Source organism: Palaemon carinicauda, chromosome 9 (genome assembly GCF_036898095.1).
Source record: "Palaemon carinicauda isolate YSFRI2023 chromosome 9, ASM3689809v2, whole genome shotgun sequence".
Classification (NCBI taxonomy): Eukaryota; Metazoa; Arthropoda; class Malacostraca; order Decapoda; family Palaemonidae; genus Palaemon; species Palaemon carinicauda.
The window spans coordinates 134262440-134281551 of NC_090733.1; the positions used below are offsets into that span (position 1 = coordinate 134262440).

Genomic DNA, 19112 nt, shown 5'->3' on the forward strand with positions numbered 1-19112 from the left:
CTGTATCAATAAACACATATTTTCTAAGCATTATTAGTCAGCTTAAAAGTCCAGCTAACCATCAGCAAGCTAGTTCATTTTCAGAAATATCTTGCAAACTTGTAAGAACACAAAACATTGAGTACCAATGCCCTACAAAATACTGCTACTTTAACATTCAAGCCCAAAATGGCCTCATACTCTAATTACAAACATAAGTACTTGACCTATCAGCTGTTACTGACAGAGAAAATTTCCACGATGTTCAGAAAGATTGAGGAAAATATATTGTGAAAATAACTTTAACTAGACAAATGTGATTGAATCCACAAGTCATGGTTTGCGAATATGTCCATGAAAGGTGAATGCCATTGATTCCCGGATAATATATACTAATAAGAATGTAAGGATAAACACAGGCGAAAAGTATTCCACTACATCGAGATCGGCTAAACAAACAACACATTCCAGAAGAATTGAGTACAAGCAACTCATAAAACCAGGCAGAAACAGACCTGGAGTTGCGCTAGTGCAAGTTAGCATATAAACCCAGGATATGTTGGATGTGCTTCTAAAAAATGTTATTTTTATTAATAAAATAAATTTTTGAATATACTTACCCGGTGATCATATAAGCTGCAACTCTGTTGCTCGACAGAAAAACCTACGGTCAAAATACGCCAGCGATCGCTATGCAGGTGGGGGTGTACATCAACAGCGCCATCTGTCGAGCAGGTACTTAGTACTCCAAGTAAACAAAGAACCAATTTTCTCCTCGGTCCACTGGGTCTCTATTGGGGAGGAAGGAAGGGTCCTTTAATATATGATCACCGGGTAAGTATATTAAAAAATTTATTTTATTAATAAAAATAACATTTTTCAATATTAAACTTAGCCGGTGATCATATAAGCTGATTCACACCCAGGGGGGTGGGTAGAGACCAGCATTACATGTTTAGATTATTATGAGCTAAGTATTTTGTATTTCATTTTAGCAGTTATTCAAAATAACAAACATAAAATAAATAAGTACCTGGTAAGGAAGTCGACTTGAACAATTACTCTGCCTTTTTAAGTACGTCTTCCTTACGGAGCCTCGCGATCCTCTTAGGATGCTGAGCGACCCCTAGGATCTGAAGTATCAAGGGTTGCAACCCATACAACAGGACCTCATCAAAACCTCTAATCTAGGCGCTTCTCAAGAAATGACTTTGACCACCCGCCAAATCAAGTAGGATGCGAAAGGCTTCTTAGCCTTCCGGACAACCCAAAAACAATAATAAAACATTTCAAGAGAAAGATTAAAAAGGTTATGGAATTAGGGAATTGTAGTGGTTCAGCCCTCACCCACTACTGCACTCGTTGCTACGAATGGTCCCAGAGTGTAGCAGTTCTCGTAAAGAGACTGGACATTCTTAAGATAAAAAGACGCGAACACTGATTTGCTTTTCCAATAGGTTGCGTCGATTATACTTTGCAGAGATCTATTTTGTTTAAAGGCCACGGAAGTTGCGACAGCTCTAACTTCGTGTGTCCTTACCTTCAGCAAAGCTTGGTCTTCCTCATTCAGATGGGAATGAGCTTCTCGTATTAACAGTCTGATAAAATAGGATAAAGCATTCTTTGACATAGGCAAAGATGGATTCTTAACTGAACACCATAAAGCTTCAGACGGGCCTCGTAAAGGTTTTTAAATAGAACTTAAGAGCTCTTACAGGACATAAGACTCTTTCTAGTTCATTTCCAACCATACGATAAGTTTGGAATATCGAACGATATTGGTCAAGGCCGAGAAGGCAGCTCGTGTTTGGCTAGAAAACCAAGTTGTAGAACATGTAGCCGTTTCGGATGAGAATCCGATGTTCTTGCTGAAGGCATGAATCTCACCGACTCTTTTAGCTGTGGCTAAGCATATCAGGAAAAGTGTCTTTAAGGTGAGATCTTTCAGGGAGGCTGATTGTAGCGGTTCGAACCTGTCTGACATAAGGAATCTTAGTACCACGTCTAAATTCCAACCAGGTGTAACCAAACGACGCTCCTTCGTGGTCTCAAAAGACTTAAGGAGGTCCTGTAGATCTTTATTGTTGGAAAGATCTAAGCCTCTGTGACGGAAGACTGATGCCAACATGCTTCTGTAACCCTTGATAGTGGGAGCTGAAAGAGATCGTTCTTTCCTCAGATATAAGAGAAAGTCAGCTATTTGAGTTACAGAGGTACTGGTCGAGGATACGGATACTGACTTGCACCAGTTTCGGAAGATTTCCCACATCGATTGGTAGACTCTAAGGGTGGATGTTCTCCTTGCTCTAGCAATCGCTCTGGTTGCCTCCTTCGAAAAGCCTCTAGCTCTCGAGAGTCTTCCGATAGTCTGAAGGCAGTCAGACGAAGAGCGTGGAGGCCTTGGTGTACCTTCTTTACGCGTGGCTGACGTAGAAGGTCCACCCTTAGGGGAAGTGTTCTGGGAACGTCTACTATCCATCGAAGTACCTCGGTGAGCCATTCTCTCGCGGGCCAGAGGGAAGCAACTAGCGTCAACCTTGTCCCTTCGTGAGAGGCGAACTTCTGCAGTACCTTGTTGACAATCTTGAACGGAGGGAATGCATATAGATCTAGATGTGACCAATCTAGTAGAAAGGCATCTATATGAACTGCTGCTGGGTCCGGGATTGGTGAGCAAAATATTGGGAGCCTCTTGGTCATCGAGGTTGCGAAGAGATCTATGGTTAGCTGGCCCCAGGTGGCCCAAAGTCTCTTGCATACATCCTTGTGGAGGGTCCATTCTGTTGGAATTATTTGTCCCTTCCGAATGAGACAATCTGCCATGACATTCAAGTTGCCTTGGATGAACCTCGTTACTAGTGATATGTCTAGACCTTTTGACCAGGTGAGGAGGTCCCTTGCGATCTCGTACAATGTCAGAGAGTAGGTCCCTCCTTGCTTGGAGATGTACGCCAAAGCCGTGGTGTTGTCCTAGTTCACCTCCACCACTTTGCCTTGAAGGAGAGACCTGAAGCTTTTCCAGGTCAGACGTACTGCCAGTAGCTCCTTGCAGTTGAAATGCATTGTCCTTTGACTCGAGTTCCATAATCCCGAGCATTCCCTACCGTCTAATGTCGCACCCCAGCCTACGTCCGATGCGTCCGAGAAGAGAACGTGGTTGGGAGTCTGAACAGTCAGGGGAAGACCCTCTCTAAGGTTGATATAGTCCTTTCACCAAGTCAGACAAGACTTTATCTTTCCGGAAACCGGGATCGAAACCGCTTCTAGCGTCTTGTCCTTTTTCCAGTGAAAAGCTAGATGGTATAGAAGAGGACGGAGGTGTAGTCTTCCTAGTGACACAAATTGATCCACGGATGACAGTGTCCCTACCAGACTCATCCACAGCCTGACTGGGCAGCGTTCCTTCTTCAGCATCTTCTGGATGGATAGCAGGGCTGGGGGCTGATCGTCTTGTTCAGCAACGTCCTCATCAGAGGGTTCCTCATCCGAAACTGATGGGGAAACGGCAACGGAGTGGGCAACGTCTGACTCGCTGAATCCGGTCGCACTGGTGGATGCGTGACGGAGCCGGACGCAATATCATGGCACTGCTGCACAGTCTGTGAACTGTCAACAACCATGGGTGCGCGAGGAAGTACAGCGTCAACCCGAAACTGTCTAGACTGTCTGGGTTGTGCAGTCAACACCCTACCGGGTTGCTGAGGTTGACGCACTGCGTCACGTCACCTCTGCTGGTTGTTGAACGTCCTGAACGTCAACAACCACCTCCGAGCGTCGCTTAACGTCAACGTGCAACTGGCAACCCACACTGGGTTGCATCGGTGGAGGAACCACCTCAACTGGCAGACGCGAGTAGGTTACCTCAGCGTCAACAGGGCGCACAACCGACCGGTTGGAAGGTTGTTGGCCAGAAGGAGGAACCACCTCAACTGGCAGACGCGAGTAGGTTACCTCAGCGTCAACAGGGCGCACAACCAACCGGTTGGAAGGTTGTTGGCCAGAAGGTTCTTCTCCGCATTTAAGTCCTCTATCAAGGACGTAAGCTTGGACTGCATGTCTTGCAGCAAAGCCCATTTAGGGTCTACGGGAGCAGGTGTGGAAACAGACGGGGTTAGCGACTGAGGCGGAACCATTTACCATCCCTGAAAGCCTTGTTATGTGTGACATAATAGTACAGCAAAACTTCAAAGGCTCGACAAAAGTTGAGAAGTTGACCTGTAAACAACTTGGAGCGTCTCCTGGCTAGGCGCCAGGGCGAGTCTACCAGAATTGAGAAGTCTATCTGGGCAGAGGCATGAACTCCCAAGCCGAGAACTTCTCTCGTGTCCTATCAGACTCTCGCTCTATCAGCCAGTTTAAAAGAAGGGAAATCAAAGGCTGTATCCCTAAAACTCCTCCTGGTGCAAAAACCAGTCGCCTAGCCAACGTAACGCTCTCTAGGAGAGCGAGAGAGCACTAGCTTAAAAACAACGGCTTCGAAGTAGCTAGGCCTAGTGTAAGTTCTGACGTTTAGGCGAACGAGGAGCAGCAGTTACAAGATCCGGACGAAGATCCTTAAAAAATCATCATGATTTAATTAAAGTCCATAGGAGGCTAAGCAGCTTAAGGCTCCTCTCCAAATGACAGAGTCCTCAAGGGAATATCAGTAGGAGGGAGAACAGCACTTTCTCATCTACAGGAACCTTGTCCGATAAAAGCTAGGTTATCTCAGTGAGTCTCTCACTGGTGCATTAGAAGCAGACCAGAAGGCAACGTCATGTAACTGCTTGACAGTCTGTGAACTGTCAACAACTGAACTGTCAACCACAACAGGTGTGTGAGGACATACAGCACTGGTGCATTAGTAGCAGACCAGAAGGCAACGTCATGTAACTGCTTGACAGTCTGTGAACTGTCAACAACTGAACTGTCAACCACAACAGGTGCGTGAGGACATACAGTGTTCACTCGAGACTGCTTTGACTGTCTATACTGAGCAGTCAAAACAACTCTAGAATGCGGAGGTTGACGCACCGCGTCAAAACAAAACAACTTAGACTGTTGTTGTACCTCGCGAACGTCAACGGAAGGTTCCGTGCGTTACTGAACGTCAACATGCGGCTGGCAGGGTACACTGGAACGCATGGGTGGCGGGACTCTCTCAGCTGGAGTGCGGCAGAAGGTCGCCTCAGCGTCCACAGGACGCACAACCGTGTTGGTTGTAGGCTAGAGGTTGGTGCAGTGTCAACCTTCTCCGCACGAAAGTCCCGCATCAATGACGTTAACTGAGACTGCATGATCTGCAGCAAAGACCACTTAGGGTCTACAGGAGCAGGTGCGGCAACAGACGGTGTGACTGCCTGATGCGGTACCGCTTTGCCTCTCTTAGGAGGTGAGCAGTCGTCGGAAGACTGCAGCGAGTCCGAACTGACCCAGTGGCTACAACTGGGCCGTTAGACTTGCGCGGAAGGGACCGACTTGCGCTTAATAAGCTGCGAGACCTTGGTCCATGGTTTCTTACGAGAAACCTCTTCCGCAGACGAGAAATAAATGGGCTCTCTCGTCTTTGTGTGGGTGGGGCGATCTTGGGTAGATACGCCCGAAACCACGGAGGGAAACGTCTGTTCGTTGATCAAGGCCTGACGAACCCATAAGTCGTTCGACATTACTTCTCCCCTGGGCTTGGGAGCTTGCAAGAGGTCCCGGACTAGGTGAACGACAGGCACGAACAGACGAACCCTCGGACGCAACACTGTAACACTTTGCGCATATCACTTTATCACTTCGATTTTCTGTTTTGCACTTATTTCACTGAAATCGAAACTTTTACTGATTTCTACCTGAAACACGCAATTCTACCCTTCATTAAAAGGTAGTAATTGCGAAAACAGTCGTATAATGCAGTTCATTAATACTAGCAAAAAACAGAAAACATATATAAAGATAAAGAATTCAGTGGCTGGGAAAGAGACTAAACACTAGTTCAAATAAACTACGTTTACAATCTCTCACCTCACATAGCCTGGGGACAAGAATAAAACCCTAGAAACGTTTTACCTTCTTCCCCGTACAGCAACTAGGGAGGAGAGAAACACGAGAACAACGTTACCCGCTTGAACGGAACGTTTTTTCTCCTCTCTCTCCCTCCGTCTCTATCTCTCTCTCTCTTTCTCTCTTGATTTCGCACCTAAGAGAAGAGCCCAATTATATATCGTCAAAAAAACATGTTATTTGACTAAAGGAAAAAACTGAAAGGTTTTCCAAATAAAAAGTTCCTTTAATTTAGAATTTAAAACATTTAAGCTAAGAAAGAATGAACGAAACGTCAGAATCGATTTACTCTTACTGCAAAGTGAAACCGTGATACACTCTCTCTCTATCGTAACGATAGAGCGCATGTTGAACGTCCTGAACGTCAACAACTGCGTAGTCTAAAAAACTAAACGTTAGTTCATCTTTGAAAACAGTACGAAGACTATCAAAGAAATTCTTTCATAAAACATTAAATTTAAAAAGTTTTAAATTCTTTAAAGGCTAAATACGATATAACGGGCTCAACGTTGATTAACTTCGGTTCCAAGTTAGGACCGCCTACTATCAGGAAAGGTCGCATATAAACAAAACATAAAAATTTATTTATTTTTTTTTTTTTTCTTTTTTTATATGTTTATAATAAATGGAAAGTTAATCGAAAAGGCCTAATAAAGGCGGAGAGATATAAAATATATAGATCTATAACGTGTTAAGCAAAATTACTAAAAACCTAAACACACTTCCGTCTAAGGGAAGTATCGGCCATTTAAAAGTGAAAGAGAGTCCATACTCTCTTTGTCACCATAATTAAATCTATCCAAAACGAGTTCAAGTTTTGAGATGAAGATAAAACCCCTGCATAGCGAAAGCTCAAAACTAGAATAGTGTACTTCACCAAATAGTTGTGAAAACAAATCCAGTTAGTAACAGCGTATTAGTAGGTCTTGCCGGTAGCCAGACAGAGAGAAAATTGATTCTTTGTTTACTTGGAGTACTAAGTACCTGCTCGACAGATGGCGCTGTTGATGTACACCCCCACCTGCATAGCGATCGCTGGCGTATTTTGACCGTAGGTTTTTCTGTCGAGCAACAGAGTTGCAGCTTATATGATCACCGGCTAAGTTTAATATTGAAAAATACACAATTGGTAACTTCTTGAAGCAAAGTGTCAGTTCCTCACTGAGATCAAAGAGTGATTAGAATAGCACGATCAGCAAGAGGCACTAGTCCAGTAAAGGCGACGACTGAGTTCATGAGAGCAACAGTGAACAAATTTAATCTAAAAAACCTTAAAATCATGTAGTCTGCAAGCATCAGGAACCTAATAAAGCACATGAGAACCTTATCCAGCCAGTGGAGAGCCTTGTGCTTCATAGATATTGGCTGTGACTTTCATGTAAGATTGATCAATAGGTTTTAAAGGTTGATCATGAATAGCAGAGGCAAGGGACAGTGACAATGCTCTAAAGAATGAACATATATACATATAATCAGCGCCCAAACGGCCTCTCCACCCAAGCTAGACCAGCAAGGGCCAGGCAATGGTTGCTGATGACTCAGTAGGTAGAGCTATAGGCTCCCAAAAAACAACCCATCCTTAGCTCACATGGATGGTAAGGTTGCAGACACTACAAGAAACTATCGTGCTTAAGCTGGTATCGAACCCAGTCTAGCTGTTCGCTACGCCTGGACGTTTCCATCATGCTACCATAACCCTAGAAATAACCATTTATCCGGTTGTCCCTCTTTCATCTTAATAAAAAAATAAAGGAAATGACACTGATTCCTTCATTATATTATCTAAATATAGTACACTTGTACCACAAAGGGTATGAATGAAAGATGAGATGAAGAAAGGCAACACTCAAATTACAATTAGCTTTAGTGTCTAGAGACTTCACAGAAATTAATTAGTACTCTTAAGGATATAAACTATATCTATAGCAGCCATGACTAAAATCAGCATAAGCAAGCAAACTACAGTTGAGAACTAATTTCTTTCCTTTTTACAAAGAGAGACCATCTGGGACGATTTCATGACAATGTAAAGGCTTAATTATAATCGATGGGTTTGCCGTGAAACAAATAACGATTCACCGAAAATTGAGTCGGTGATTGGTATCTGATTAAAGATGACGATGGGAAATACCCTGCATATATAAACAATGAATTTAAATTATAGGAGAATTAATACCTGATGTTTTGACCTTGCAAAAATCAGATGATACCTTCCCCAATTTAATCTTGCACATTTTATATCATCAGCTATATCTAAAACTGACGTAGTTGAAATGTGCATAAAAATTGTGTGACAAACAATACTACGTTCTGAATATACATACATACATATACAAAGGCACTTCCCCCAATTTTTGGGGTAGCCGACATCAAACAAATGAAACAGAAAAGGGGACCTCTCCTCTCTACGTTCCTCCCAGCCTGACAAGGGACTCAACCGAGTTTGGCTGGTACTGCTAGGGTGCCACAGCCCACTCTCCCCTGTTATCCACCACAGATGAAGCTTCATAATATACATATGGTATACTAAAAAAAATGGTATACAGAATGCAGTTAATACTAATAGTCAGGCTTTCTTTATCATGAGGCTCAATACTACTCAGTCTTCAAGAAGTTTTATTCCAGCTGTGATCAAGTTGTAGAATGATCTTCCTAATCAGATAGTTGAATCGACTGAACTTCAATAGTTCAAACTTTCAGCAAATTTATACATGTCAAGTTCAAAGGTCAGGGTTAAGGTCGAGCAAAGTTCAAGAAATAATCGCTCTACTGAGTGCCCCTCTAGTTTCAGATGGATTTGTTTTTGTATCTCTAAATGTTAGTTAACTTGAGGACCTTCTTATACAAAACATAAACTAATTCTGATTTCTAAATACTAAAGAAGGAATTCAGATCCTCGGTACAGCAACCTTATAGGATAGAGGCTAGAATAACTAACATGGAAATACTGTTTGGTGGTGTTATTATTATTACTATTACTAGCCAAGCTAGTAATAGCTGTGGCACCCTAGCAGTACCAGTCGAACTCGGTTGAGTCCCTTGTCAGGCTGGGAGCCTTGGTATATGTATGTGTGTACTAGCCAACCTACCACCCTAGTTGGAAAAGCAGGATGCTATAAGCCTTATGGCTTCAGCATGGAAAATAACCCAGTGAGGAAAGGAAATAAGTAAACTATATACGAGAAGTAATGAAGAGTATAAAATATCACAAGATCGGTAACGTTAAAATGGATAAGCCATACATAAATTATGAAAGCTGACTCATGTCAGCTTGCTCAACATGAAAACATTAGCTGTTTGAACTTCTAACTTTGCAGCCACTTCTACTTCTGTTAAAATGAGGTGCTACTGTAATGTTATTCTGAATAAAAAAAAACTATTTTCCCATTTTTTACCTATCCACCTTAACCCTTTTACCCCCCATGGACGTACTCGTACGTTTCACAAAACTCATCCCTTTACCACCATGGACGTACCGGTACGTCCTTGCAAAAAACTTTTTTACATATTTTTGCATATTTTTGATAACTTTTTTTTGCATATTTTTGATAACTTTATGATAAACTTAAGGCATTTTCCAAAATAATGAGACCAACCTGACTTCTCTATGACAAAAATTAAGGCTGTTAGAGCAATTTTTAAAAAATATATTGAAAAAATGTTTGAAAAAAAAAAAACGCCTGGGGGTTAAGGGTTGGAAAGTTCCAAATAGCGTTGGGGGTAAAAAGATTAATATCAGGTAATTTAGGAGATACCTTATTCGCAAACTGTAATGAGAAGAAAATATTACATTCCACAGTTTGTACAGTATACATTTCCCTTCATTTAAACATTTTTAACTTTGTATGGACAACAACTACTGCACTGTAATTGTTCAGTGGCTACTTTCCACTTGGTAACAGTAGAAGAGACTCTTTAGCTATAATAAACAGCTCTTCTAGATGAAGGAAACTCCAAAATCGAACCATTGTTCTTTAGTCATGGGCAACCCCTTAGCCTTTGCACCACTGTCTTGAATTAGAGTTCTCTTGCTTGAGGGTACACACTACTCTATCTGTTTCCTTTCCTCAACGAGTTGAATTTTCCTGCTGGAGCCCTTAGGCTTATAGTGTCCTGCTTTTCCAACTAGGGTTGTAGATTAGCTAGTAATAACAATAATAATAATAACAATAATAATAATAATAATAATAATAATAATAATTACTTACCTTTGATGTTTTCTATTATATAGAAAATTAGCTGGTTTCACATCTCTGTGTATTATCTTGAAGCTATGAACTCGACGCAGTGCAATAAGGAGATTTTTCAGATAATCCTGAAGTTCAAAGGGGCTCAAACTTCCAACGTAATCCTGCAGAAAAGCGATCAAATAACTTACCCTCAACATCAAATATACCATATAAGCCGTTCACATATTACTACTAATAGAAAAATTAATTCTATACACGAAGTCCTCCAAACTAATTTGAAAAGTTAAACTATAGTCCATTTCTTTTAGCGAGGCATATTTGTACCGACTCGCAGCAGTGCCCTTTTAGCTCGGAAAAGTTTCCTGATCGCTGATTGGTTAGAATTATCTTGTCCAACCAATCAGCGATCAGGAAACTTTTCCGAGCTAAAAGGGCACCGCTGCGAGTCGGTACAAATATGCCTCGCTAAAAGAAATGGACTATAGTCATATTACTAAAGATGCATATCAATACTTGAAACACTCCAAAGAAATTTATAAGATTACACACTTATGGAAACCCACATACTGTATATCAATAACTCTGTTTATAAATTTCATGGGAAATTTTAGTGTTTCTACATACACAACATTTTATGCAACACAATAACAACCAATTTTAGTATCATAGGCCCATGGTAGCCTCACAAGTACGTTTTATTCTGAAGTTAACGTTCCTCAGATTAAAATATTCTACAAGTATCTTTGGATGTATAGACATCTTGTCTCATACTTTTGCTCTGCAAATCAAGATTGAAGTGATTTTGACAAATGAAAAATACTTTTTGAGGAAGTGCTGTTTGGTTCCTAAGGATTTTCCTGCAAAAGGCTACAACAAGAAATCCCATACAACACAAAATACCAATAAATACTCTCCCTCCTGCTCTATGCACAGTTTTTTGCAGACCATAGATTCAGTGTGTACGGTGTATGAGAAACCCTAGAGTTCATGCCCTATTAACCCCCTTACCCCCAATGGACGTACTGCTACGTTTCACAAAACTTATCCCTTTACCCCCATGGACGTACAAGTACGTCCTTGTAAAAAACTCCTATTTACATTTTTTTGATAACTTTATGAGAAACTTCAGGCCTTTTCCAAAATAATGAGACCAACCTGACCTCTCTATGATGGAAATTAAGGCTATTAGAGCAATTTAAAAAAAATATATTGCAAAATGTGCTTGAAAAAGATAACGCCTGGGGGTTAAGGGTTGGAAAGTTCCAAATAGCTTGGGGGTAAAAGGGTTAAACTCGGAACAACACCTCCAATGCTAAAATCATCTGGCTATTCATGACACATCATCAATGAGAGCCATCACTACTTCTGGAGTATGACTATAGCAAAGACAGAACAAGCGTTAGAAACTCTTAACAAGATAAACATAATTGCCTGTCGAGTGGCAGGAAGGACCAAACCACACTTCTATCATCATCTTTACTTCTGTTAAAGTGCCAGAACTTTCGGCAAGATTTCTGCTCGTTAGAAAAATGCTATTCCCTCTATCCGAGAGTATTAAGACTGTTCAAAGCCCTTTAAATAATCAAAATATTGTTTAATAATTTCTTAATAAGAAATAAAACTAGCATAAATTTCTTCGACACAAAATATGACAAAAGGATTCACAGAATTGTAGTTATTCAGATAAAAAATACAATACCTATAAGAAATCAATGATACAATATTATTTTACTTGGTACTAGCATTGAACAGTAGGAATATTATGCATATGAAACATGGTTCTTTGAAAATCAAAATAGGTATAAAATCTAAATCAAAGAAAACTAGAACCGAGATAATGTATTCTCAAAATAAGAATACAGTAAAGTTTGCTAAACTTAAAATACATAACTGAAATAGAACATTAAAATAGTAAAAATGTGATGCAACAGAAGTAAATGAACTTAAAAGCTAAGTTTATTCTCAAAACAAAAAGAAAGTAAAGTTTGCTAAACTTAAAATACCATAACTAATAGAACATTAAAATAATAAAAATGCAATGCAACAGAAGTAAAAGAACTTAAAACCAAAATTTATTCTCAAAACAAAAACAAAGTAAAGTTTGTTAACTTAAAATACAAAAACTAAAATAAAACATTAAAATGATAAAAATGCAATGCAACAGAAGTAAGAGAACTTAAAAGTTTACTTAGTTCCAAAAAAAACATAAAAAAACAAGCTTACTGTAAACGAATCATGGGGAAAATACGGCATAACAATAACAATATGGTTCATCTCGCGAAGACACATGGTCACGCCCATCACGTTATCTCTACCGCTGAGGAAAAAAAAAAAACAAGGCATAAAACAATCAACCCAATTTTAAAATTAGCAATTCTTAGTTATCATTAGATATAAAGTAAATAAGGTTTTCACAGAAACACTTGCGTAAGTTCTTAAGCCATATAATGAGTGAAAATAATCAAAATAAACGTAATCCACTGGAGGAGCTGTGAACAGTGGCGGACTACGGGAGAGACTGGTTGCAATAATACCAGATAATTAAAATATGAAATGCATGCCACATGAGATTATATAAATGCTACATAGTATTCCCTATGCTCCAATAAACGAGAATACTTGCATACATGTATTCCTAACACAACATATATGCTAAATGTGTATTAGCAATAAAGGTACATATAACAATGATAATCATATCTATACTGTATATGTAAATAATTATAATGATAATCCATCAGTAATAAGATACTGTTGTACAGTTAATAAGTATCAAGTTGTTTAATCGTTTGGTCTTTATTTCAAACAAACCATTATCATTTTTCATTATTTGTAGTGTAGACATTGTGATTATAATTATTATTTAGTGTTTTAATTAATCAATTTGTCCTTTGGTTACTATTTCAAGCAAAGAGCACAATTGTTATTGCTATTCATGTACATTATCATCATCTCCTACGTCAATTGACGCAAAGGGCCGCATGTACACAATGTAATTATTATAACTGTGCAGTATTTTAAAGATTTTAAAGAACAAATTTGCCCTAACATTTAAGCCCACATCTAAGCTCTCATTGCTGATTTCAAAAATGATTTATCATTGAAATTCAGAAATTATACAATTCAACAGGATGAACAACTTATTTTCATAGTAGAGGAATAAGTTCCATTCACTGATATACCATAACTATAAATACCATTTAGTTCACTAGATGCAAAACAACTCTATAAATAGTTGAAACTCACTATTCTTTGGGAAAGGAGTCTGGCAACAACTGACTCTAATATGTTATTTTTATTAATAAAATAAATTTTTGAATATACTTACCCGGTGATCATATAAGCTGCAGCTCTGCTGCCCGACAGAAAAACCTACGGTCAAAATACGCCAGCGATCGCTATGCAGGAGGGGGTGTACATCAACAGCGCCATCTGTCGAGCAGGTACTTAGTACTCCAAGTAAACAAAGAACCAATTTTCTCCTCGGTCCACTGGGTCTCTATTGGGGAGGAAGGGAGGGTCCTTTAATATATGATCACCGGGTAAGTATATTCAAAAATTTATTTTATTAATAAAAATAACATTTTTCAATATTAAACTTAGCCGGTGATCATATAAGCTGATTCACACCCAAGGGGGTGGGTAGAGACCAGCATTACATGTTTACATTATTATGAGCTAAATATTTTGTATTTCATTTTAGCAGTTATTCAAAATAACAAACATAAAATAAATAAGTACCTGGTAAGGAAGTCGACTTGAACAATTACTCTGCCTTTTTAAGTATGTCTTCCTTACTGAGCCTCGCGATCCTCTTAGGATGCTGAGCGACTCCTAGGAGCTGAAGTATCAAGGGTTGCAACCCATACTAAAGGACCTCATCAAAACCTCTAATCTAGGCGCTTCTCAAGAAAAGAATTTGACCACCCGCCAAATCAACCAGGATGCGAAAGGCTTCTTAGCCTTCCGGAAAACCCAAAAAACAACAATAAAAAAATTTCAAGAGAAAGATTAAAAAAGGTTATGGAATTAGGGGAATGTAGTGGTTGAGCCCTCACCCACTACTGCACTCGCTGCTACGAATGGTCCCAGGGTGTAGCAGTTCTCGTAAAGAGACTGGACATCTTTAAGATATAAAGACGCGAACACTGACTTGCTTCTCCAATAGGTTGCGTCCATTATACTCTGCAGAGATCTGTTTTGTTTAAAGGCCACTGAAGTTGCGACAGCTCTAACTTCATGTGTCCTTACCTTCAGCAAAGCATGGTCTTCCTCATTCAGATGGGAATGAGCTTCTCGTATCAACAGTCTGATATAATAGGAAACTGCATTCTTTGACATAGGTAAAGAAGGTTTCTTAATAGCACACCATAAAGCTTCTGACTGTCCTCGTAAAGGTTTAGTTCGTCTTAAATAGAACTTAAGAGCTCTAACAGGGCATAAGACTCTTTCTATTTCATTTCCAACCAAATTAGAAAGGCTTGGAATATCGAACGATTTCGGCCAAGGACGAGAAGGTAGTTCGTTTTTGGCTAGAAAACCAAGCTGTAAAGAACATGTAGCCGTTTCAGATGAAAATCCGATGTTCCTGCTGAAGGCGTGTATCTCACTGACTCTTTTAGCTGTTGCTAAGCAAACCAGGAAAAGAGTCTTTAAAGTGAGATCTTTAAAGGAGGCTGATTGTAGTGGCTCGAACCTTTCTGACATAAGGAATCTTAGTACCACGTCTAAATTCCAACCTGGTGTGGCCAAACGACGCTCCTTCGTGGTCTCAAAAGACTTAAGGAGGTCCTGTAGATCTTTGTTGTTGGAAAGATCTAAGCCTCTGTGACGGAAGACTGCTGCCAACATGCTTCTGTAACCTTTGATCGTGGGAGCTGAAAGCGATCTTTCCTTCCTCAGGTATAATAGGAAGTCAGCTATTTGGGTTACAGAGGTACTGGTTGAGGATACTGATACCGACTTGCACCAGCTTCGGAAGACTTCCCACTTCGACTGGTAGACTCTAAGAGTGGATGTCCTCCTTGCTCTAGCAATCGCCCTGGCTGCCTCCTTCGAAAAGCCTCTAGCTCTCGAGAGTCTTTCGATAGACTGAAGGCAGTCAGACGAAGAGCGTGGAGGCTTGGGTGTACCTTCTTTACGTGTGGCTGACGTAGAAGGTCCACTCTTAGAGGAAGAGTTCTGGGAACGTCCACCAGCCATTGAAGTACCTCGGTGAACCATTCTCTCGCGGGCCAGAGGGGAGCAACCAACGTCAACCTTGTCCCTTCGTGAGAGGCGAACTTCTGCAGTACCTTGTTGACAATCTTGAACGGGGGGAATGCATAAAGGTCTAGATGGGACCAATCCAGTAGAAAAGCATCTATATGAACTGCTGCTGGGTCCGGGATTGGCGAGCAATAATTTGGGAGCCTCTTGGTCATCGAGGTTGCAAAGAGATCTATGGTCGGCTGGCCCCAGGTGGCCCATAGTCTCTTGCATACATTCTTGTGTAGGGTCCATTCTGTTGGGATGATTTGACCCTTCCGACTGAGGCGGTCCGCCATGACATTCATGTTGCCTTGAATGAACCTCGTTACTAGAGACAGGTTTAGATCTCTTGACCAGGTGAGGAGGTCCCTTGCGATCTCGTACAACGTCATAGAATGGGTCCCTCCTTGCTTGGAGATGTACGCCAAGGCCGTGGTGTTGTCTGAGTTCACCTCCATCACCTTGCCTAGAAGGAGGGACTTGAAGCTTTTCAAGGCCAGATGAACTGCCAGTAGCTCCTTGCAGTTGATATGTAACGTTCTTTGATCCGAGTTCCAAGTGCCCGAGCATTCCCGACCGTCTAATGTCGCACCCCAGCCCGTGTCCGATGCGTCCGAGAAGAGAACGTGGTTGGGGGTCTGAACAGCCAGGGGCAGACCCTCTCTGAGGTAGATGTTGTCCTTCCACCAAGTCAGTGATGACTTCATCTTCTCGGAAATGGGGATCGAGACCGCTTCTAGCGTCTTGTCCTTTTTCCAGTGCACAGCTAGGTGAAATTGAAGGGGACGGAGGTGCAGTCTCCCTAACGCAATGAACTGGTCCAATGATGAAAGCGTCCCTATCAGACTCATCCACTGTCTGACTGAACATCGGTCCTTCTTTAGCATGTTCTGGATGCATCCTTGGGCTTGACTTATTCTGGGGGCCGACGGAAAAGCCCGAAAAGCTTGACTGTGAATCTCCATCCCTAGGTACACTATAGTTTGGGATGGGACCAGTTGGGACTTTTCCATATTGACCAGGAGACCCAATTCCTTGGTCAGATCTAGAGTCCACTTTAGATTCTCCAGACAGCGACGACTGGACGAAGCTCTTAGAAGCCAGTCGTCCAAATAGAGGGAGGCTCTGATGTCTGCTAAATGCAGGAATTTGGCAATATGCCTCATCAGTTTCGTAAAGACAAGAGGCGCCGTGCTTAGGCCAAAGCACAGGGCTTGAAATTGGTAGACAACCTTCCCGTAAACGAACCTTAGAAAAGGTTGGGAATCTGGGTGGATGGGGACGTGAAAGTAAGCGTCCTTGAGGTCTAAAGAGACCATCCAGTCTTCCTTCCTGACCGCTGCTAGAACAGACTTTGTCGTCTCCATGGCGAACGTCTGCTTTGTGACAAAGACATTCAGAGCACTGACGTCTAGCACCGGTCTCCACCCTCCTGTCTTCTTTACCACTAAGAAGAGACGGTTGTAGAAGCCCGGGGATTGATGGTCCCGGACTTTGACTACCGCTCCCTTTTCTAGTAAGAGAGACACCTCTTGCTTCAAAGCTAGTCTCTTGTCCTCCTCTCTGTACCTGGGAGAGAGGTCGATGGGAGTGGTTGCTAGAGGGGGCTTGCGCAAGAACGGGATCTTGTACCCTTCTCTGAGCAACTTCACAGATTGTGCATCTGCGCCCCTGTTCTCATCTGCGCCCCTGTTCTCCCAGGACTGCCAGTAGTTCTTGAGTCTGGCTCCCACTGCTGTCTGAAGAAGGTGGCAGTCAGACTCTGCCTCTAAAGGACTTGGTACCTTTCTTCTTACTCCCACGTTTACCTTCGGCACGAGCACCTCCTCTGCTGGAGGCTCTGCCACGAAAGGGCGGAATAAATCTTGACGCTGGAGTATCCATCCTGGGTCTAGACACGGTAGGCAAAGGGGTGGCTTTGCGGGCAGATGACGCAACCAGGTCATGCGTGTCTTTTTGAATCAAGGAGGCAGCAATCTCCTTGATCAACTCCTCTGGGAAAAGGCACTTTGAGAGAGCAGCAAACATAAGTTCCGATCTCTGACATTGTGTTACTCCAGCTGACAAGAAGGAGCAAAGGTTTTCCCGTTTCTTGAGGACCCCGGAAACGAACGAAGCCGCAAGCTCACTGGAACCGTCCCGTATGGCCTTGTCCATGCAGGACATAATGAGCATGGAAGTTTCCTTGTCAGAAGGGGAGGTCTTCCTGCTCAACGCTCCCAAACACCAATCCAAAAAGTTAAAAACCTCGAAGGCTCTGAACACTCCTTTCATCAGATGGTCTAAGTCTGAAGGAGTCCAACAAATCTTGGAGCGTCTCATGGCTAGCCTGCGGGGAGAGTCTACTAGACTTGAGAAGTCGCCCTGGGCAGAGGCAGGAACTCCCAAGCCGAGAACTTCTCCCGTGGCATACCAGACGCTCGATCTGGAAGCGAGTTTCGCAGGGGGAAATAAGAATGCTGTCTTCCCAAGGTGCTTTTTGGACTGCATCCAATCTCCCAACACTCTTAAAGCTCTCTTGGACGAGCGGGCGAGGACGAGCTTCGTAAAGGCAGGCGCGTATGATTGCGTGCCTAAAGCGAACTCAGATGGAGGAGAGCGTGGGGCTGCAGAAACAAACTGATCAGGATACATCTCCTTGAACAGTGCAAGAACTTTTCTAAAGTCCAAGGAGGGAGGCGTGGTCTTGGGTTCGTCGATGTCCGTGTGCGGGTCGTCAAGGTGTGCAGCGTCGTCATCATCAGAGAGTCCATCGTCTGAATACTGAGGAGGAAGCGGCAAAAGAGTAGGAATTGGCTGGTCAGCTGAGTCCGGCAGCACGGGTGCATGCGTGACTGCACTGGACGCAACGTCATGGAACTGTTGGCCAGTCTGTGAGCTGGCAACAACCATAGCAGCGCGGGGGCGCAAAGCGTCTACTCCTGACTGTCTAGTCTACTGTGGGCGAGTGGTGGTAACCACACTGGGTTGCGGAGGTTGACGCACTGCGTCAAAACAAAACAACTTAGGTTGTTGTTGTAACTCGCGAACGTCAACGGAGGGTTCCGTGCGTCGCTGAACGTCAACATGCGGCTGGCAGGGTACACTGCGCATGGGTGGCGGGACTCTCACAGCTGGAGTGCGGGAGAAGGTAGCCTCAGCGTCCACTGGACGCACAACCGTGGTTGGTTGTAGGCTAACGGGTGCAGCGTCAACCTTCTCCGCACGAAAGTCCTGCATTAAAGACGTTAACTGCGTCTGCATGGTCTGCAGCAAAGACCACTTAGGGTCTACAGTAGCAGGTGCAGCAACAGACGGTGTTACTGCCTGTTGCGGTACCGCTTTGCCTCTCTTAGGAGGTGTGCAGTCATCGGAAGACTGCAGCGAGTCCGAACTGACCCAGTGGCTACAACTGGGCCGTTGGACTTGCGCGGAAGGGACCGACTTGCGTTTAAGAGGCCGTGAGACCTTGGTCCATTGTTTCTTCCGAGAAACATCTTCCGCAGACGAGGAATAAATGGGCTCTCTCGTCTTCTTGTGGGTGGGGCGATCTTGGTAAGATACGTCCGAAACCACGGAGGGAACGTCTGTCCGCTGATTAAAGCCTGTCGAACCCTTTGGTCGTACGACATTGCTTCTCCCCTGGGCTTGGGAGCTTGCAAGAGGTCCCGGACTGGGAGGACG

General features: G+C 42.6%; 1 protein-coding gene across 1 annotated transcript in view; it reads right to left on the reverse strand.

Annotated features, from left to right (window-relative positions):
* The window catches only part of LOC137647152 (cell division cycle 7-related protein kinase-like), an 88334-nt gene that overhangs the window by 37460 nt on the left and 31762 nt on the right, over nucleotides 1-19112 (reverse strand). Inside the window, exons 4-5 of the mRNA XM_068380426.1 lie at nucleotides 12423-12516; nucleotides 10218-10360 (exon numbers count right to left, since the gene is read on the reverse strand). Coding sequence (XP_068236527.1) covers nucleotides 10218-10360; nucleotides 12423-12516 — 237 coding nt within the window. The remainder of the gene's footprint in view (nucleotides 1-10217; nucleotides 10361-12422; nucleotides 12517-19112) is intronic.